This window comes from Anabrus simplex, chromosome 1 (assembly GCF_040414725.1).
Source record: "Anabrus simplex isolate iqAnaSimp1 chromosome 1, ASM4041472v1, whole genome shotgun sequence".
Classification (NCBI taxonomy): Eukaryota; Metazoa; Arthropoda; class Insecta; order Orthoptera; family Tettigoniidae; genus Anabrus; species Anabrus simplex.
In genome coordinates, this window is record NC_090265.1 from 419,489,624 (window position 1) to 419,511,902 (window position 22,279).

The window sequence follows — 22,279 nt, forward strand, 5'->3', positions numbered from 1 at the left end:
TGACATTTTTCTTTTTGGGACTCATGATTCTTAATTTGATAATTATGAGCTGGATCTTAATAATATTCAGCTGTATAATGGCTTATGCGGAATTCAATGATTTGCCGCATGTTATATTCGGTCCCTGATTTGGGCAACCAAGATCTGAGCACTTAGTGCAATAGATTTCAGTAGATTTATTGTAAAGAAGACGAAATCAAGCAACATTTCCTTTAGAAGGCATAGTGGGTGCCGGATGTATCAAATACCGGCAGATTATCGATAAACTTTGCTTGCAGACATTTTTGCCCGATACCGTCATTTCGTCAATTCTTTCTTTTACTCAGAAATGCGGAAGTGCTGAATGAGTGATATGGAGCAGTTAGAAGAGGAAAGGAAATGATTAATTATATAACCGAATGAAGAAATAGGTAGACTTATGAGGTTAAGTCCATGTTCACTAGAAATAGGCCAAGTGATCAGATGATTATGCACTTTCCTATACCAGATTTTCTTGTGGGAGGATAGCTTAACATTCGATTTCTGGATTGGAACATTTATATAATAAACAAATATGTAAACATTTTAAACAGTTCTTTCAATGTGTTTAGTAGCGTAGAGACTTAGATTTAAGTGGATGAATGCGGTAACAACTTGATAGCATAAGGAGTAGAATAAGCAACGTATGAGAGTCGTTTCTATAGGTGATTTAAGTTTTTATTTGGCTCCGTATGGTATGCCTTTCTCTTATTCGGAACTCATAGCCCAAATGATAGAATTATATTAGTCGGAAAGGTCATAATTAAGCTAGCCTGGATATTATGCGTCCTCTCAGGGAGCCGGGAACGGCGCATACCTAACTTAAGGCCACGGCCGCTTCCTTCCCTCTTCCTTGTATATCCCTTCCAATCTTCCCATCCCCCGCAAGGCCCCTGTTCAGCATAGCAGGTGAGGACGTCTTGGCGAGGTACTGGTCCTCCTACCTGAGGCGGTAGAGTTGGGATCCCTCGCTGAGTCCGAGGGAAAAACCAACCCTGGAGGGTAAACAGATTAAGAAAGAAAGAACTGTTATAAAATGTACGCGTTTGACAATATGTTATCAAAACCTTGGCCTTTCAAATAATTTCAAAAAATTTACCAACTAATGCTAAAAATTCGTCACCTAAACCTAATCAACAACTCATATACTGTATTCTGTATTTGTCTCTGCACTAACGCGAAGCAATCACAACAACTCATGTACTGAATATCGGGCCCTGCAAGCCACAGTTCTAGACTACTGCTTTATCGCAGCTTATCGACAGAGGTCATGGGTTGACTTCTGGCGCTGCAACATATCAACATATCCCTCGGGAGACCGGGGTACTTCCCTGAACTCCGTGGCTTGCTATATTTAGGATATGACTTCCTTAAGGGGAAAGGACTGACATCGACAATAATGGAGAAACAAGGGGTGAGTATTGATATAAAATAAAATGATAGGAATCTTTTGTTATGCTGATGGAGGAAGAACAGTACACCATTTGCAAGGTGTTCCGAGTTTTTCTAAATATTTGTTATGTGGCAGTAGTTCCTGATTGTAGGGCTCCTTGGCTGAATGGTCAGCGTACTGGCCTTCTTTTCGAAGGGCTCCGGGTTCGATTTCCAGGCGAACCGATGACTTTAACTTTGTTCAGTTAATTCCGGTAGCTCTAAGACTGAGTGTTTGTATTTATTTTTAATTTTAGAATTTGCTTTACGTCGCAAAGACACAGATAGGCCTAATGGCGAAAATGGTGTAGGAAAGGCCTCAGTTGACCTCCCGAGTCTGAATGGACCCCGCTCCAGCCCTCGTACCACTTTTCAAATTTCGTGGCAGAGTCGGGAATCGAACCCCGACCTCCGGGGGTGGCAATTAATCACACTAACCACTGCAAAATAGAAACGGAAATAATAATAATAATAATAATAATAATAATAATAATAATAATAATAATAATAATAATAATAATACGTAGATGAAAGAAACAGAGCAAAACAAATAGTTCCTGAATCCAAAAAGAAGTCGGGGGAAGATTTTGGTAATAACGTGGAAAGGCTAGGTCAAGCAGCAGGGAAACCTTTCTGGACAGTAATAAAGAATCTTAAGAAGGGAGAGAAAAAGGGAATGAACAGCGCTTTGAGTAATTCAGATGAACTCATAATAGATCCCAGGGGATATTTTGAACATCTTCTCAACGTAAAAAGAAATCTTTCTGGTGGTGTTGCGAACAGCCAAGCTCACGGGGAGGAAGTGGAAAGGATGAACTCCATCGTCATAAGGCAGCAGGAATAGATGAAATTAGACCTGAAATGGTGAAGTATAGTGAGAAAGCAGGGATGAAATGGCTTCATAGAGTAGTAAGATTAGCATGGAGTGTTGTTAAGGTACCTTCAGATTGGACAAAATCAGTAATTGCACCTACGTATAAGCAAGGGAACAAGAAGGTATGCAACAACTATCGAGGCATCACATCTTGGAAGGGAGGGTGCGATCAGTAGTTGAGAGGAAGTTGGATGAAAACCAGTGTGGTTTCAGCCCACAGAGGGGCTGTCAGGATTAGATTTTCAGTACGCGCCAGGTAATTGAAAAAGGCTACGAGAGGAATAGGCAGTTGTGTTTATGTTTCGTAGATCTAGAGAAAGCATATGACAGGGTACCGAGGGAAAAGATGTTCGCCATACTGGGGGACTATGGAAATAAAGTAGATTATTCAAATCATTCAAAGGCATTTATGTTGACAATTGGGGTTCAGTGAAAATTGATGGTAGAATGAGTTCTTGGTTCAGGGTGCTTACAGGGGTTACACAAGCCGTAATCATTCCCCCTTTGCTGTTCGTAGTTTACATGGATCATCTGCTGAAAGGTATAAAATCGCAGGGAGGGATTCAGTTAGGTGGAGATTTAGTAAAAAGTCTGGCCTATGCTAACGACTTGGTGTTAATGGCAGATTGTGACGAAAACCTGCAGTCAAATATTTTGGAACTTGAAAATAGGTGCAATGAGTATGTTTTGAAAATTAGCCTTTCAATGACTAAATTGTTGTCAGTAGGTAAGAAATTCAACAGAATTTAATGCCAATTTGGTGATATAAAGCTAGAACTGGTCTATAATTTCAAGTATTTAGGTTGTGTGTTCTCCCAGGATGGTAATATAGTTAGTGAGATTGAATCAAGGTGTAGTAAGAAGGAAGTCAGCTCCCAGACGAAACTATCTTTATATCGGTCTGTTTCAGACCAACTTTCCTTTACGGGAGCGAAAGCTGGGTTTACTCAGGATATCTTATTCGTAATTAGAAGTAACAGACATGAAAGTAGCGAGAATGATTGCTGATACAAACAGGTGGGAGGAATGCAGGAGAGTACTCGGAATGAGGAGATAAGGGCTAATTTAGGAATGAACTCGATGGATGAATCTGTACGCATAAACCGGTTTCGATGGTTGGGTCATGTGAGGCGAATGGAGGAGGATAGGTTAACTGGGAGAATAATGTACTCCGTGTGGAGGGTAAGAGAAGTAGAGGAAGACCAAGACGACGATGGTTAGACTCAGTTTCTAACGATTTGAAGATAAGAGGTATAGAAGTAAATTAGGCCACAGGCCGCACCATTAAAATCAGCTTACTCCAAAGAGCCCAGGAGTTGACTACAGAAGGCTGGATAGTGTGAACCCTTGATGGTAGGTGGAGATGATTAAAATTCCCATTATTGTGTCTGATTACTGGATTGTTTAGTGTAAGTGTACGAGGCATTACATATAATATACATAAGGTCATGTACGTAATATGGTGATATTTCGTGGTTCTCTAGCATTTCTTCGACCTCTCTCAGTCTGAACTATGAGAGTTTGATAGTATCAGAGGGATTGCGGATGCTGGCTCAGCCATACCACTCCAAACCTGAATGTTCCGGGTTCGAATCCTGGCGATTTCGGATTAGATTGCCCATAGAACCAGCACATGCTGGCAGGGCTTAACACTCCTGCCTATTCCTAAATTGAGCATGAGTGTCGTGGTATTCGTCATGAGGAAAGTATTTCTCAGCCTTGCTTAATACGACAAACATATCGATAGCTTAGTTTTAATAACATGTATTTGATAATGCTGTTCTATTCATTATGTTCCTTAAGACTGGTCAAGTCTCCCAGCCACATATAGATATGCAGTCCATCAGAACAATTTTTGTTGGCAAATTTTCCTATGCTAGTATGTAGGGAAAAATGAACATTAGCGTACTTTGGGAATGTATGTTTGCATGACGTATTCACGCACTCGTACATATAATGTATTTAAGGTTCATTTTCATTTACATATACCTTTAGGAAAATTAACACAACGAAAATTGTTCTGATAGACTGCATACCCATGTGTGGCTGGTAGAAGTGACCAGTCTTAAGGAACATTATGGATAGGAAAAACCTTGTCGGGTACATGGTATCAGAACTTGGCCACCTATATGTACCTCGTATATAACGTTATTTTAACCACCAGTTAGGATTAGAACTTGGACACCTATATGTACCTCATATGTAACGTTATTTTAACCACCAGTTAGGATTAGAACTTGGACACCTATATGTACCTCGTATATAACGTTATTTTAACCACCAGTTAGGATTAGAAATTGGACACCTATATGTACCTCATATATAATGTTATTTTAACCACCAGTTAGGATTAGAACTTGGACACCTATATGTACCTCGTATATAACGTTATTTTAACCACCAGTTAGAATTAGAACTTGGACACCTATATCTACCTCGTATATAACGTTACTTTAACCACCAGTTAGGTTTAGAACTTGGCCGCCGACATCTACCTCATATATAACGTTATTTTAACCACCAGTTAGAATTAAAACTTGGCAACCTATATCTACATCGTATATAACGTTATTTTAACCTTTAGTTTAGAACTTTGCCGCCTGTATGTACCTCGTATAGCCTATAACGTTATTTTAACCACCAGTTAGGATTAGAACTTGGCCACCGAAATCAACCTTGTATATAACGTTGTTTTAACCACCAATTACGATTAGAACTTGGCCACCGACATCTACCTCATATATGACGTTATGTTAACCACCAGTTAGGATTAGAACTTGGCCACCGATATCTACCTCGTATGAAGCGTTATTTTAACCACCAGTTAGGATTAGAACTTGGCCACCGACATCTACCTCGTATATAACGTTATCTTAACCACCAGTTAGGATTAGAACTTGGCCACCGAAATCAACCTTGTATATAACGTTGTTTTAACCACCAGTTAGGATTAGAACTTGGCCACCGAAATCAACCTTGTATATAACGTTGTTTTAACCACCAATTACGATTAGAACTTGGCCACCGATATCTACCTCATATATGACGTTATGTTAACCACCAGTTAGGATTAGAACTTGGCCACCGATATCTACCTCGTATGAAGCGTTATTTTAACCACCAGTTAGGATTAGAACTTGGCCACCGACATCTACCTCGTATATAACGTTATCTTAACCACCAGTTAGGATTAGAACTTGTCCACCGATATCTACCTCGTATATAATGTTACTTAACCACCAGTTAGGATTAGGGTTTTCTAAGAACCAAATAATTTTAATATCTCTGTTGTCGAACATTTAAAAATAAAATTGTATTTGTTATTTTGCGTCAAGACAAAGTCCTTACTCTCCCCTTCTGTCAGTGACATTCTGAAATAGCTGCCAGAAATTTCCCTCGCAGCTCTCCCCTCTCTTTACCAACCTTACGTTGCACATACGTTTTTTACTTCAATATCAAGCTTTAAAGATGTGTGTACAGTCATAAAATAAACATAAAGAATAAGCGCATGGTATCGTGTGAGTTCCCCGTAGGAGCACTTTTTCAGAAAGAATTGGATCTATCGGTATAATGCTTGTTTTGGGTATCCGGAGAATTTTATAACTACATGGGAGGTGAATATTTTAGATTATAATATCATATCATATCATATCATATCATATCATATCATATCATATCATATCATGTCATGTCATGTCATGTCATGTCATGTCATGTCATGTCACGTCACGTCACGTCACGTCACGTCACGTCACGTCACGTCACGTCACGTCACGTCACATCACATCATATCATATCATATCATATCATATCATATCATATCATATCATATCATATCATATCATATCATATCATATCATATCATATCATATCATATCATATCATATCATATCATATCATATCATATCATATCATATCATATCACGTCATGTCATGTCATGTCATGTTATATCATAGGTTCTCTCTCTTGAGCCAATATGCAATATAAAATAAGCCTTATTACGTTTTGTTCTATAAATAGTTTTACCTCTTTCGACTGATAGGATATAACGCTGTCGTTATCACCAACTACTGTATATGCATTTGCATGTTATTTGGTACTGGTTTAACTCGCTCTAACTCAGGCATGTTGTCACTGACGATAGGATAGAAAAGAGCTAAAAGAGGGAAGGAAGCTGCCGTGTCTTTAAAATGAAAGTACAGTGACAGCATTTGCCTGGTGTGAAACTGGGAAACCATTGAAAACCTTCTTCAGGGCTTTCAGTAGTGGGCTTCGAAACCACAATCTCCCGAATGAAGCTCACAACTACGCGGCCGTAACAGCAAACATGCTCGGTACATATGAATTCAACTCTGAAACACATTAATACAAACGTCTCAAGAGGGGAGACGTCGATCGCCAAGAACTAAAGTTTTCAATAATTCTACTATCACTTCATCACTCAGTACCTCACCGTGACCACTTCCTTCACATGATGAATGCACTCATAAAATAGTAATTCTGATTCTCGAATTACAAGGGCTAGGAGTGGGAAAGAATCGGCCGTGGCCTTAATTAAGGTACAGCCCCAGCATTTGCCTGGTGTGAAAATGGAAAACAATTTTCAGGGCTGCCGACAGTGGGGTTCGAACCTACCATCTCCCGAATACTGGATACTGGCCGCACTTAAGCGACTGCAGCTATCGAGCTCGGTTTATAAAATCTACTCACGTCACTGTCTTCTCTGTGAGTCTAATAAAAACTACCTTATTCATACATTGTTGAGCTCCTTTTGATATCTGTTACAACATTATTATTATTATTATTATTATTATTATTATTATTATTATTATTATTATTATTATTAGGTCTAGAAAGCCAAGAATAACGGCCGAGAGGATTCATCGTGCTGACCACACGACACCTCGTAATCTGCAGGCCCTTCGGGCTGAGCAGCCGTCGCTTGGTAGGCCAAGGCCCTTCAAAGGCTGTAGTGCCATGGGGTTTGGTTTGGTTTATTCTTATTCGTATTCTTGGCGTTTTCCTAACTACACGGGATCGGCACTAATGTGCCGTTCTTACGGCTTTCCAGACGCCAAAGGTGGAATGTTTCATTATAACGTTTCTTCGTGGAGGTTTCTAGTGTTATGTGTTGTACGTAAATGAAGGTTTCTATTGAGATTAAAAGAAATACCCATCCCAAGAGCTGGAGGAACCAAACAAACACGGTTAAAATCAATGGCCTGGCTGCGAATCGAACCCGAGGTTCTCTGAACCGAAGACCAGTACGCCGACCATTCAGTCAAGGAGATGGACGATTATTAATATTATTATTATTATTATTATTAGTAGTAGTAGTAGTAGTAGTAGTATTCCGGTACTATCACCTCTCAGACGTTAAAAATGACTTTAGAACATTGTACCCTAGGTTCAAATCTCAGGAATTCACGTAAACATTTGTGGTGAATAGACTAGACATATTTCCTCCAGGATCTTCTTCTTCTTCTTCTTCTTCTTCTACTACCGTTTTTCCCAACTCTGTAGGGTCGTAGGCGCGAACTGTGTCGCACATGTGGATTTGGCCCTGTTTTACGGCCGGATGCCCTTCCTGACGCCGACCCTATATAGAGGGATGTAATCGCTATTGCGTGTTTCTGTGGTTATTGGTAGTGTAGTTTGTTGTGTTAATATGAAGAGGAAAGTGTTGGGACAAACACAAACATCCAGTTCCCGGGCCAGAAGAATTAATCAGAGGTGAATAAAACTCCCGACCCGGCTGGGAATCGAACCCGGGGCCGTCTGAACCGAATGCCTTAATGCTGACCGTTCAGTCAATGAGTCGGACAGCCTTCAGGATCTCCTGTGACAATCGACGATATCCAGGTGAAACAGTCAGTGGTTGTGTTGACTGGATACCGCCTTTCCTTCACCTTAGTCTGGTTGGTTGCGTCTGGTGTCCGAACAAGGGACGGCGTGTGAGAGGTGTGTTTCAGGTGTTGCGCTTTGGTTCCGACATGTCTTCTTATTGCAGGTGGCGCTGTTCCTGTTCAAAGTGTATAGTTTTTCAGTGGGGGTTGGTTTTAAGCATCTTAGTGCACCAAATCATTAATACAGACATCCACTTGCTTTGCATGAGTAGAATTCCTTCAAACAGGTGCTGAGTATTCTGCTGTTGCTGCTGAGAAACTAAGTGCTATAGCTGATGAGCTGAGACCATAAGGTTATGTTCCTCATGATATGCCTGTCAGTTTCCGAATGATAATATTCCTTGCGCAATCCTTCTGCTTGGTGTCATTGTAATACTGTCTGAAAGATAAGACTCTGTCCAGTTTCACACCCAGATATTTTGGTGTGTTACAATGTTTAAGCTTCTGTTGTCTCTACCTAACCTTCAATTTCTTCCGGGTTCTGTTCTGATTTAATGAAAATCAAACACCTGTGCTTTACTTGAATTTGGTTTAAAGTGATTCATCTCATAGTGAACTGAAAGTTCCTTAAGGGAGGTGGTCAGTATTCCTTCGAACTCTTCGAATACAATCGGACGCACCCTCGGCAACGCTGGTGAATTAATGGTCAGCAGATTATCAACCAAGTACCAGAATCATAAAAATGGATTAAATGTTGAAAAAATTTAATTCCATGAACAGTTCTCAGGTAAACGTAATTCAGCCCAGTTAGTTAGTTTCCTTTTGTACTTTTACCACCATTGACCACAAAAATCATTATATCCATTGGTTCATTTTTTCTGAGAGAAGTGTACATGAGAGAAACTTCTACAGTTATTTTTCTGAGCCTGCATACGACGTAAGGAAGCTGAGGTGGCCGAACGCCACAAGCCGCAACCGAGTAGACCTTTACTTACTACTCCAATCTTGCCTACGTAAATAGATAAATCCGGAAATACGCGAAAGATATAATTGAGTCTATGGAGTGCGATTACACAGCATTCGTAAGCGGAGAGCCCAATCAGAAAAAAATAAATCCTTCTAAACCTTAACTCTGCACATTCGATATTTCTAATACGTACTACACCTCACACCGGTGCGACGTATTCTACGCCGTGGCTTCTACATAGTCCTGGCACTAGTTAACTTTTTTTGAGGATTAGGAAAGAAGCAACTTTTGATTCGTGCTATTCACTTGGACTAATGGAGCAGAGAATGGCGGTACTTTAGGTTGACTGAATTTCAGATGTGTCGCCTGAGGTAAGTAGCCCCTTTGTATAATGTCAGATTCCTTAAGGAGTCCCGCTCAACAGATCCCGTTGCTAAATAATAGGACATGTAATATGCTAATAATAATAATTTCCTGTGGCTAATTCTAGCCGGGTGCAGCCCTTGTAAGGAAGACCCTCCGATGAGGGTTGGCGGCATCTGCCATGTGTAGGTAACTGCGTGTTATTGTGGTGGAGGATTGTGTTATGTGTGGTGTGTGAGTTGCAGGGATGTTGGGGACAGCACAAAACGGCCAGGCCCCGAGCCATTGGAATTAACCAATGGAGGTTAAAATCCTCAACCCGGCCGGGAATCGAACCCGGGACCCTCTGAACCGAAGGCCAGTACGGTGACCATTCAGCCAACGAGTTGGATGTGTAATATGCTATGAACACGGCTAAGAACACGTTTGACCCGCTAGGTTGGGCCACATGGGCTTTCCCCACATAAAGCAATGCAATGATAAAAAAAAAGTGCAAAGGACTGTTTTAAATGTATCTATTATGACGTGGCCTACTTTTCATCTTCTAGGTGAGGAAGTATTTCTTCATTTTGCTGTGTACCGGACTAATCCCTAATGAAATGCAATCCCGGATTCATACAGCTAGATTCAACTGTTCTGTCAACAGCCAGCAGAACGTCACGGCTCACTGGGAAGTTGCTGTAAGTGTCAATTCCTGTATTTCATAATTATAAGGTACTAGCAAGGTACCCGTGCTTCGCTACGGTATTATACTGAAATTTGTAATTGAATGCTTATTGTTTTAGATATATAATCCGCCGAAATTCGCGATCTGACACGTTTTCAGCGAGAATCCACCAATATTCCCGATCTGACTCGTTTTCTATTAGATTACGCCATGTTTCCTCCCATTTTTCAATCTTCCTTTCCAGGAATCGATTTCGTACTTCCCGGGCTAGGCTGAGGTATTCCTCCCGGTCAGTTGGGTCCGTAAATCTTTGCCATCTTTTCCTATAGTCATTTTAATATGTATAAAATCCTTCAGAAGATCCGGCGTGGTGTCATATTTGTGCTTTGGCGGCACTGAACCCGCGGCCGGACTGCATTCTTAGTCATTACCCGTCCAGGAGCCGTTTCCAGCGCGGTCCGCACATTTGACGACGGTCCGGAACATTATTATTATTATTAATATTATGTGTTGCTGGAATGGCTGATGACAGGGAAAACCGGAGTATCCGGAGAAAAACCTGTCCCGCCTCCGTTTTTTCCAGCACGAATGTCACATGGAGTGACCGGGATTTGAACCACGGAACCCAGCTGTGAGAGGCCGGCGCGCTGCCGCCTGAGCAACGGAGGATACTTGTAAGTACATTAAGAACAGTAAAATCAATAGGTCTCGCCTCCTTCTACACCCCACCGCCGTTAAGTTTATTTACCGCCACCCCGCCAAAAAATAAATAAAAGAAGGCTTGTTTCTTTATGTTTAAAGGTGATTCCAAACACCAATGTTCACGTCTATTGCCTTCAGTTTTGAGATATAAGTATTCCCATAAAAATAATTTACTTTTTTCACTTCATTTCACACTAATCACCCCCCCCCCCAAGTGAATTTTCCCGCAAAAAATACTTGTTTCTTTAATAGTAAAAGATCTTCTAAATACCAATTATCACGACTCTAACTTCTTCAGTTTTTGATTTATGTGTCCTCATGAAAGGAATTCAACTCCTTTACACTCCCACCCTCCAAGATGGTTTCCCCACCAAAACGCGTTTTTATTTGTTTTTAAAGGAGATCGAAATACGAATTTTCACGTCTGTAACAACTTTAGTTTTTATTAGATGTATGCATTCTCATACAATTAAGTCAATTAAATTTTCAATTCTTTCACCCCCCCCCTTTCATTGGATTTTCCGAGAATACGTCTTTCTTTACTTTTAAAGCAGATTGCAAATATCAAATTTCACGTCTGTAATATCTTCATTTTTGAGATATCAGTAGCCTAATTAAAAGAATTCAACACCATTTTCAGTCACTTTTACCCACCCCCCACCACCCAAGTGGTATTTCCGAAAACTAAAAATACACGATTCGTTATGTTTAATAGAGATAAAAAAATACCATTTTTCACTACTGTAACATGTTAAGTTTTTTTAGATATACTGTAAAAATTCTCATTTTAAAATTTCACCCCTTTTGAGTTCCCCTTAAGTGGAGTTTCCAAAAACAAATCACCTATGTTTCCTTACATTTACAGGAGATTCCAAACACCCCCTTTTTACGTCTGTAACATTTTACGCTTGCAAGATATTCTGTAGATATAGTCTTTCAAAAAATTCACCCCAATTTGTCACTCCTGTTTAACAGCCATTAATTGGATTTTCCAAAAACTAAAAAATACGTGTTTCTTTATTTTTAAAGGAGGTCCCATATACAAATTTTCACTTCTGTAATATCTTCAGGTTCTGAAATATAAGTATCCTCATCAAAGGCATTCAACCCATTTTTCACCCTTTTACACCCCTCCTATTAGGATTTACAGGGGGAAAAAATACGTGTTCCTTTATTTTTAGAGGAGATTCTAACTACCAATTTTTACATATGTAAATTTTAAAGTTTTAAGATGTAGACACACTCATTTTTAAAAATTCACCCCCCTTTTCACCCCCACCCCCCAATATTTGGATTTTACAAAAACGAAAAAATACGTTTGTCTTTACTTTTCAAGTAGATACAAAATACCAATTTTCAGGTCTGTAATATCTTCAAGTTCTGAAATATAAGTAGCCTCATTAAAGCCATTCAACCCATTATTCACCCTTTTACACCCTTTCTATTGGGATTTTCCGAAAACAAAAGAATACGTGTTTCTTTATTTTTAAAGGAGATTCTAAATACCAATTTTTACATCCATACACTTTAAAAGTTTTGAGATATAGATACACTCATTTTAAAAAATCACCCCCTTTTTACCCCCCATTAATTGGATTTTCCAAAAACAAAAAAACACGTGTTTCTTTATTTTTAAAAGAGATCCCAAACACCAATTTTCAGGTCTATAATATCTTCAGGTTCTGAGATATAAGTAGCCTCATTAAAAGCATTCAACCCCTTTTTCACCCCTTTTCACGATTCCTATTGCGATTTTCCGAAAACAAAAAAATACGTGTTTCTTTATTTTTAATGAAGATTCTAAATACCAATTTTTTACATCTACAAACTTTAAAAGTTTGGAGATATAGATTCACTCATTTTAAAAATTCACCCCCTTTTTACCCTCCCATTAATTGGATTATCCAAAAACAAAAGAATACGTGTATCTTTATTTTTAAAAGAGATCAAAAGTACCAATTTTCAGGTCTGTAATATCTTCAGTTTCTGAGATATAAGTAGCGGTATCCTGATCAAAGGCATTCAACCCATTTTTCCCCATTTTCACCCTTTTCACCCCTCCTATTGGGATTTTCTGAAAACAAAAAAATACGTGTTTCCTTATTTTTAAAGAAGATTCTAAATACCAATTTTTACATCTGTAAACGTTTAAAGTTTTGAGATATAGATACACTCATTTTAAAATTTCACCCCCCTTTTCACCCCCTTAGCGAATGAATATCCAAAAATCCTCTCTTAGCGAGCACCTACATCTTAATATGAATATATCCCCAAAATTTCATTTCTTTATGTCCAGTAGTTTTGGCTCGGCGATGATGAATCAGTCAGTCAGTCAGTCAGTCAGTCAGTCAGGACAAGCTACTTTATATATATAGATTTAAGGCATTGTGATCAACAGCTGTTATTTTTACATGAGAGATGAAACTAACAATCATTGCTTTTAATAGTTTATTAACATTATTAATTTATTTTTATTCTATATTTAATTATTATGCATATGTACTGGCGTCGAAAGCGTTTTCTAGGAGGACCAAGTTGGTCCAAAGCAACATACGGACAGCGTTATCAACACTTGTATAGCATATGCATGTACTCTGCCGTGGTCTTAATTTTCACAGGAAACATTGTTAAGTGTACCTTCATAACGACCGCGCTAATCTTCTCTGTATCGTTGCAAGTTTAGTTACACGTATCGCCAAAGTGAGTTAAAAAATCAACAAATTCAGAATGTCAAAAATACTGTAGCCTATTTATGCATAAAATATTTCGTTTATAAATGTAGGTATTTCAAATACAGTGAGGGCAAATAATAATTGTTTATTAGAATAAACAAGTGACCGACTCATTGGCTGAATGGTCAGCGTTGAGGCCTTCTCTTCAGAGTATCGCGGGTTCGATTCCCGGCCGGGTCGGGGATTTTAATCGCATCTGATTAATTCTTCTGACCCAGGGACTGGATGTTTGTGTTTGTCCCAACACTTTCCCCTTCATATTCAATCAACACAGTACACTGCCAAACACGCGATAGTAATTACACCGCTCCATATAGGGTTGGCGTCAGGAAGGGTATCTGGCCCTAAAACATGGCCAAATCCACATGTGCTACACAGTTCGAACCTGCGACACCACAGATGTGAGGAAAGTGGAGGAGAAAGAAGAAAAAGACGTATAAACAAGTAATAGTAGGAATAATCATATGCCATGTTAATAAAACCATAATGTCAGAGTTCAATCCCTTGATAATTGATATTTACGAAAAGTGAAAGCTCCTCTAAAATGGAGTGAGTAAATTCAGATAATAAAAAAATTATAAATAAAATGTTTCATATTCATGTTTGTGCTATTGCCGACGGTGTAGCCCCGTTGAAACACCGGATCCCGTGAAATGGAGCGTTAGGCGCGATCATCATTTGGATGCGTAGTCCACGTGCTGACGTCGAGAGAAAAGGTAGACAACCGTACGGAAGTAAACTCCGGTAGCCCTTGACCTAGCGGGGGCATTATTTACGTCGCCAACGCCCAGGATTTAATGAGGTACTTTATTGATTGTTTTTCATCGTTTTTACAATCACATATTGTACATGCTATATTTTAATGAAAACTGTTTAAACTCTATTATTATTAGTAGTAATATAATTTTTTGTTGCTGTTGTTTCGGCCGCAGATGGATTTTTCCTGTTTTTGATTTAATCTTTCCACTCCAGTCTTGCTACATTCAATCATTGTAGACTCATTCTAAGCAAATCACTCAATTATGTAGTTTCTTCCATTCAAATACCAAGCGAAGGGGTTGGTTAACCAGTTGATGCCTTTTATGCGGAAGATACATCCTTGTTCAAGTTCTCCAACTTTCTAGAATATAGAATTCAGAGAATTAAATTAGGTGAAGCATTATCTGCTCCTGTGTTCATTAAGAGGGGGTTTCGTCAAGGCAGTATCATTTAAACTTTACGTATTTTTATATATAAACTAGCAAATGTACCCGTGCTTCGCTAAGGGTATTCGGCATTGTATTCGAATATCGAAGTAAATAGTGTACATGCAGTAAATAAGATTGTTTTAAAATTGCATGTCTCTTAGCGTTATCCGAGAAAGAGCATGGGGATGTCCCCATACGTTGTTTCCAATGTAAAGTGTTTGTTACGGATTTGTGATATGACGGCAGGCTCACTTGCCTACTACCATTTACAATCAAGTTTGGAAGTTTACATTATAATTGGAGGCCACATTGCCTACTGCGCGCTCACAATCAATTTGGGAGTGTTCGTTACAATGGCAGGCCCCATTTCCTACTTCCAAACAGATTACAGTCGAGGAGATTTTATTATAATGGCAGGCAACTTCTCTACCACCAGTCAAAATTGAGTTGTGCCGTTATCATTATAATGTCAGGCCCATTTTCCTACTGCCAGACATCTTACTACCAGTCACACCAAGTTGGTGAGTTTCCATCAAAATAGCAGGCCACTATGCCTAATGCCAGTCACATTTTAGATGAGGACATTTCTTTATAATGGCGGGCACCCTTGCCTACTGCCAAACACAATCGGGTAGGGGAGTTTTAAACAAAACTGCATGCTCACTTGCCTTCTGCAATTCAAATCGAGAAGGGAACTATTCATTACAATTGTAGGCCTTCCTTACTAATGACAGTTACACAGGAGTTGGAGAAGGAACCCTTTCCTACTGCCAGTCAAAGTCGGTGTGGGGAGTACTGATTACAACAGCAGACCCACCCTTTCTCGATTGCTAAAAATCGACATCAGTGAATATATATAGATCGACATACGAAAGTATATGCGTGTTTACAATATTGAAGACCTTCATTTACAGATTAACTACTACTTAACGTACGTCATATCGACAAAGGATTATACCATAAGACACGCCGGATTTAGTGGCCTAAATGGCTGGTCCTATGATATGTCATCTATTCTTACATTACTTTTCGGATAATTATGTGACAGCTATATACATAGCATTTGGCTCACATATGGCTACTGGGTGGGCCAATTTTCGTGAAGAGTTTGATGATTCTGTATTTCATATAAGTAATTGAAAGTATGAATTATGTATATGAAAATTCCAAATTGACTTAACATCGATTAATAGAGAAAAATCAAACGTAAAAGGGATACAGATATGGCAAAAAGTCATAAGACCAAGGTTGTAGATCATTCCAAATTGAACGGAGATTGTGCAATCCGTTATGTGATAGGAATTTCCGAAGGTCTGCACCATCATTAAAATTGCCTGCATATTTCGATATTCTTCGGGGATAAAAAGTGAAAAATTTAATGATCTAGGATGTTTTCCGTTCGTTACAGGCTAAAACGTATAATTTTGTCAAATTTTAATTATCTTCTTTTTCTTCTGGCAGATTATGCCTCAATGTGGATTTTGGGCGAGGCGGGTAAAAATTAGGACTTTCAGGAAACTAAACCAAAAATTATGGAGATGGTCATTATTACCCCTTAAACGGAAAGCTGTACGAAAATTTCGCCAAAATAGTCAGTGTAGAGGCACACAGTCGTTACGATTTGATTTATGTAGATAAGGAATCTGCTCCATGTAAAACACCTTTTGGGCTATGCCCGCTGGACTTAACCTGCAAAACTGACCATTCATGATATCTCCCTTATTAATCCTCCTGACGAAAAATGCACCTGAAAAGAAAAAGGTTTAGAGGTGGAATTCCATCACGTTTAGTCGATTTCCAGTCAGGTTGGTCTTGTTCTGTATATATTGTGGAAGAGTAATATTACCATTTGTGTTCCCTATAAACCGCCAGTCCATTCCGGAACATGAAATGTTATTTACGTTTAAAACCTACCTTTGGACAGGTGGATGCTAAATATAAATTTTTGTTCGAATGTCTTCAGTAGTTTTCAAGTTCTAAGGAATACGCTTTACACGCACCCGCTCGTGAGTCAAGTCCGATGCGACTTGTACAGAAAAACGGTCCGTTAATTATATCTCCCTTATTAATCCTCGTATCGAAATGATGCACATGAGAAAAAAAAGTTTAGAAATTGATTTCTACCAAGGTAGGTAAATTTCCATTAAGTTTGGTTGTGTATATTTTGTGGAAGTGCAAAATCACTGTTTCGGTTTCGTATAAACCCCCAGTCAGTTTAGGGATTTAGAAACAATATTTGCCCTAAAACCTATCAAGGACAGGTGTATTCTAAATATGAGTCTTGGTGGAAATACATCCAGTAGTTTGTAGCACTCGCATATATACGGCGTAATTAAGGAAGAAATAATACAGTTAAGAAGGTTGAAAGTAATAGAAAATGGCTTATAACTGAGGACAGCCGGATAACGACAAATATATAAATGACAAGTGAATGTATTGGAAAATCAAATGCCCCTCAATAAATTATGCTAGTGTGAGTTATGGATATAATAAAGCGGTAACAGAGGAGAAATTTAGGTTCAGTGATTTTTAGGTAAACAAATAATAAGAAGATGACTAATGGTGTTATTACTTAATCTATTCGAGGGCGGTTATAACATCCAACGATATTCCGCCAATATCCCGCAGATAGGCCGATTGACGCCTCTCTTGCCTTCTACCCAAGGAACAACCACGAATTTAAAGGCATGATGAGGAAAATGGCAATACGTTACTTCCCTGCTGGCATGCAGTCAGAGACGTTGCCATGGTAACCTGTAAGTTCGTTGTCGGTCTGTCGGTCACTCAATGCAGACCATAATACCAGCGGAAAATTGTAAATTTCTCCGTCATGTGAAGAGTAAGGTAAATTATGAACATAAGGAAAGTTGTTTATAATGAAGAGATGTTTCACGTACGGTAAACGAAGTTTACAGAAAATCAATAGTATAAGAGAAAATGGAGGAAAACCATTCTGGTTTTCCTATAAACCTCCCGTCTATTCAAAGATTTTAAAATGATATGCATATCGAAACCCTCCCTGGGATGTGTATACTCTAAATATGAAGTTTGGTTGAGATCTATCCAGCCGTTTCGACGTGATGATGGAAAAACCATTCTGGTTTTCCTATAAACCCCCCGTGTATTCAAAGATTTTAAAACGATATGCATATCGAAACCTTCCCCGAGTTGAGTATACTCTAAATATGAAGTTTGGTTGAGATCTATCCAGCCGTTTCGACGTGATGGTGGAAGAGACAAACAGACAGACAAACAGACAGACAAACAGACAAACAAACAGACACGAAACGTAAAAACCACCGATTCGGTCTTGAGTTGACCTAAAACGGATAAATATCTGAAAAATTGGCAAAACAAAAGAAATTACAGACAGCGGACCCCCTACAATTTTATTTATATAGATGATATAAGTAAAGAACTGAAATACCGGGCGAGTTGACTGTGCGGTTAGGGATCCGAACCCCACTGTCGGCGGCCCTAAAGATGTTTATCTGTGGTTTCCCATGTTCGCACTAGGCAATGCTGGGGCTGTACCTTAATTAAGACCTCGGCTGCTTCCTTCCTACTCCAAGCCCTTTCCTATCCCATCGTCGCTGTAAGACCTATCTGTGTCGGTGCGAAGTAAACACATTGTAAAACAAAAATATAACTGGAATCAGAGACAAGACATTTTGCGGATGATGTTATACTATATGGAGCAATAAATAGGATACAAGATTGTGAACAACTGCGAGATGACCTCGACAATGTTGTGAGATGGACAGCAGGAAGGCAAATGGGATGGAAAGTCAGGTTTTGCCGGCTGAGTGGCTCAGACGGTTGAGGCGCTGGCCTTCTGATCCCAACTTGGCAGGTTCGATCCTGGCTCAGTCCGGTGGTATTTGAAAGTGCTCAAATACGCCAGCCTCGTGTCGGTAAATTTACTGGCATGTAAAATAACTCCTGCGGGACAAAATTCCGGCACCTTGGCGTCTCCGAAAAACCATAAAAGTAGTTTAGCGGACGTAAAGCAAATAACATTATTATCCTCTTAGTTTTAATTACTACGTTGAAGGGCTGAAGGTCCCTCACGGGGGTCTTTGAAAGTAGGCTACCTAGGTGTTAATATAAGGAAAGATCTTCATTGGTGTGATCACATGAACGGGATTGTAAATAAAAGTAACAGATCTCTTCATATAGTGATGAGGGTGTAGCAAGGATGTATAGGAGGGGGCATATAATTGTCTGATCATATCACAATTACGATATGGTTCCAGCATATGGAACACTAACTAGGATTACTTGATTCGAGAGCTGGAAAAAATGCACACACAAAAGAGCAGCTCGGTTTGTTCTGAGCTATTTCTGAAAAAAAAAGGAGTAGCGTTATCGAAATGTTACAAAGTTTGGCCTGGGAAGACTTTGGGGGTAAGGAGACGAGCTGCTCGACTAAGCGGTATATTCCGAGCTGTCAATGGAGGGAAGACATGCAATGACATTAATAGAAGAACAAGTTTGAGTGGTCTTTTTAAGAACAGATCACAATGTGAAGATAATGTTTGAATTCAAGAGAAAAAATTGGGGCAAATAGGCCTGTAAGGAGGTTGATTTCCATACGTTAAATTTTACGGAGTACTCGATATTTCAGTGCGGGTCCATCTGTAATGAAATACAGTAACTAATGGCGTGTGGCCACCGAAGAGTTTCGAGTTGACGCCGTAGAGGTGATCTGCGTGTCTATGAGGATGGGGCCCTACATCTGACGATATGTAATCATGAAGACGGCTAACATACCCCATCCCAGAGCTATAGGTATTAACCAATGAAGGTTAAAATCCCCGACCCTGCCTGAAATCAAACCAGGGACCCCCTGGACCAAAGGCCAGCACGCTAACCATTTAGCCATGGAGCCGGATATGAGATATAACGTTGACACTGCACTGTAGGCCTATCTTTTGGTATGCGCTAAAGCAAGAATGTCGCTTTCATAGCTCTGCCTCAATATTATGTATTTCGCTTTGACAATATGAAAGTGACTAAGGGATAAGCAATGCTAGAAATGCCATTATTTACCCAGCCAATCCCTCGAATGAATGTTGTGAAAGACTCACTCATAGGGGCGGTTAATGGATATATTTCAGTGAGCTTGTCAGACTTATAGGCAATATCATGGTCTGGCTCGATGAGGAAAGCAACGGGAAACTAGTTCACTCTCCCATTCCCCTAGTACACCTCTTCAGTGATGCTAGGCTGTGACAGTTAATGGTTGAAGCGACTGGGGATCTAATCTGTCTTAGAACTGAGGATTCGACCGACATACTCGATATCTACTGTAGCTGTTTATGATACTTGTTTTACATCTGTCTACAGAGTATCGAAACTAATTCCTTTCCCTTTCTTTCTGTAGTTGTATGAACATTTTCTAGTCGTATGAACATTTTTATACACATGGGAATTATATACAGTTTCTTATTTTGTTTCTAAGTTGCATCTGGACGTAGAAGAGAGCTTATCTCGGGGCAAGTGTGAGGAAGCAGCCTCTATGGCTGGAAGACCAGATACGTGTGCATGCGAGAACTCCCAGGTTCACAGACCTGCGAATACAACCCCAGAGAGTCAAACAGCAGGTATGAAAGATTATTCACATGATGAATAATAACAGGCTGAAATACCAATAATTGTAAATGTCCTTGATATTCTGTTACAGAATACAACACAGAAACAGCCGAGCCGGACACCGAAGTTTCAACAATGAGCTCCTCTCCTGAACCAACACCAGGTAATCAAGCGGTCCATATTTCGATGAGATAAATGAAATTAATTACAAATGTAGATCTATACTGACATTGTAGACTTTGAGCTGGTGGTAAAAAAATAAATGGCGTATGGCTTTTAGTGCCGGGAGGTCCGAGGACATGTGCGGCTCGCCAGGTGCAGGTCTTTTGATTTGACACCCGTAGGCGACCTGTGCGTCGTGGTGAGGATGAAATGATGACGAAGACAACACACACACCCAGCCCCCGTGCCAGCCAAATTCACCAATGATGGTTAAAATTCCAGACCCTGCCGGTAATCGAACCTGGAGCCCCTGTCACCAAAGGCCAGCACTCTAACCATGTAGCCATGGAGCCGGAAAAGGTAGTGGTGGTGATGATGATAAGTATTGACATCGCACTAAATAGATAGAATCCAGCAAGTTGGTGGCGTGGTACAAGCCGCATAACTCTGAGCTTGCATTCCGGATATGATAGGTTCGAACCCCACCATCAATAGCCTAAGGAGGTTTTCCGTAGTCTTCCATTTCCACATCTTAGTTAAGGCTACAGTCGCTTCCTTTCTAGCTAACCTGTCCTAGCACTTTGCTACGCTATCGTCACCGAAAAAGAGCCGTTGATATGTTTTTGTAGTCACCGGGATTGGAAAGGTGTAGGACTGCAAACAGGAAACGTAGCCGTGGCCTTAATTATGGAAAACTACAACTTCAACTCCCATATAATGAAGCCCACTCGTTTAGTGATTTAACTAGTTAACCTTCCACTCACGGCTCCAATAAAAAGACAAAAGAGAAGGTATGATCCTTCGAAATATGAAAGTATCACCGAAGGACAGGCAAGGGCCATAAACTCGTAAAAGCGAAATTATCTCTAGAACTTGCAAACCCATTATCTTCGGGATTTTTATTTTAATGCAGTTTGTTTGAATATTTTATTTTACACGTGTAAATTATGTCATTTTAAAATTGGAATTTATATTATGTCAATTTTCAGCTGAAGATACCTTGGAAGAGAGACACAACATGTTCTACAATTAAGGGAGTTCGGATAGGAAATGTGAAATTAAGGACTCTGACACATGCAAGTGAAATACTGCCAGATTCACCTGGGGTTCCGATGGCCTCTACTCCACACTTCCACTCTCAGAGTCCCTGGGAAGCCACCACTTTTAGTCACCTCTTACAATGTCCAGTGAATAATTTAGATGTATTCTATGCCCCTACATATACGCGTTTATAAACTTTCACCTAGACTGGAAGTGACTTCAGATAAGCTAGTGTTAGCGTTCGGATGTATTAGAAATGCCATATTTTACAGTGATTTGGATGCTAAATATAAGAATATTATGCCACCCTAAATAAACATACCTTATATAGATACGTATGGTGGGCAGGTTATATTTCCATAAAGTTACATCTTGATTATAATTACTTTCATGTTCTGTACTACCAATTTCTGCATAAATGCAACACATAGGCCTACTTAACGACACGAGGAAAGAAAAGGAAAGGAAGTTTCTAGTTTTACAAGTCTGGTAATAGTAATACATTAGCCGCCAGACGTTCAGGTTTACGTGGAATTTGAATCACAGAGACGTGACTTTTAGTTTGAAAAATCCCACGTGCATTCGCTGGGATTCGAAACGTGACAGCCTTGGTGAGGAGCTAGTGACAGTAGCACTCGATTATCATGACCTCCTGGCAGCAAGAGATTCAACTCACCTGAAAAGAAAGGTAGG

The 22,279-nt window shown here is 39.6% G+C and overlaps 1 protein-coding gene across 1 annotated transcript in view; it reads left to right on the forward strand.

Annotated features, from left to right (window-relative positions):
- Nucleotides 1-1,415: 1,415 nt before the first annotated feature.
- The window catches only part of LOC136866813 (hemolymph lipopolysaccharide-binding protein), a 48,848-nt gene continuing 27,984 nt past the window's right edge, over nt 1,416-22,279 (forward strand). The window contains exons 1-4 of the mRNA XM_067143922.2: nt 1,416-1,432; nt 10,049-10,180; nt 20,253-20,394; nt 20,475-20,546. Coding sequence (XP_067000023.2) covers nt 1,418-1,432; nt 10,049-10,180; nt 20,253-20,394; nt 20,475-20,546 — 361 coding nt within the window. The 5' untranslated portion in view covers nt 1,416-1,417. The remainder of the gene's footprint in view (nt 1,433-10,048; nt 10,181-20,252; nt 20,395-20,474; nt 20,547-22,279) is intronic.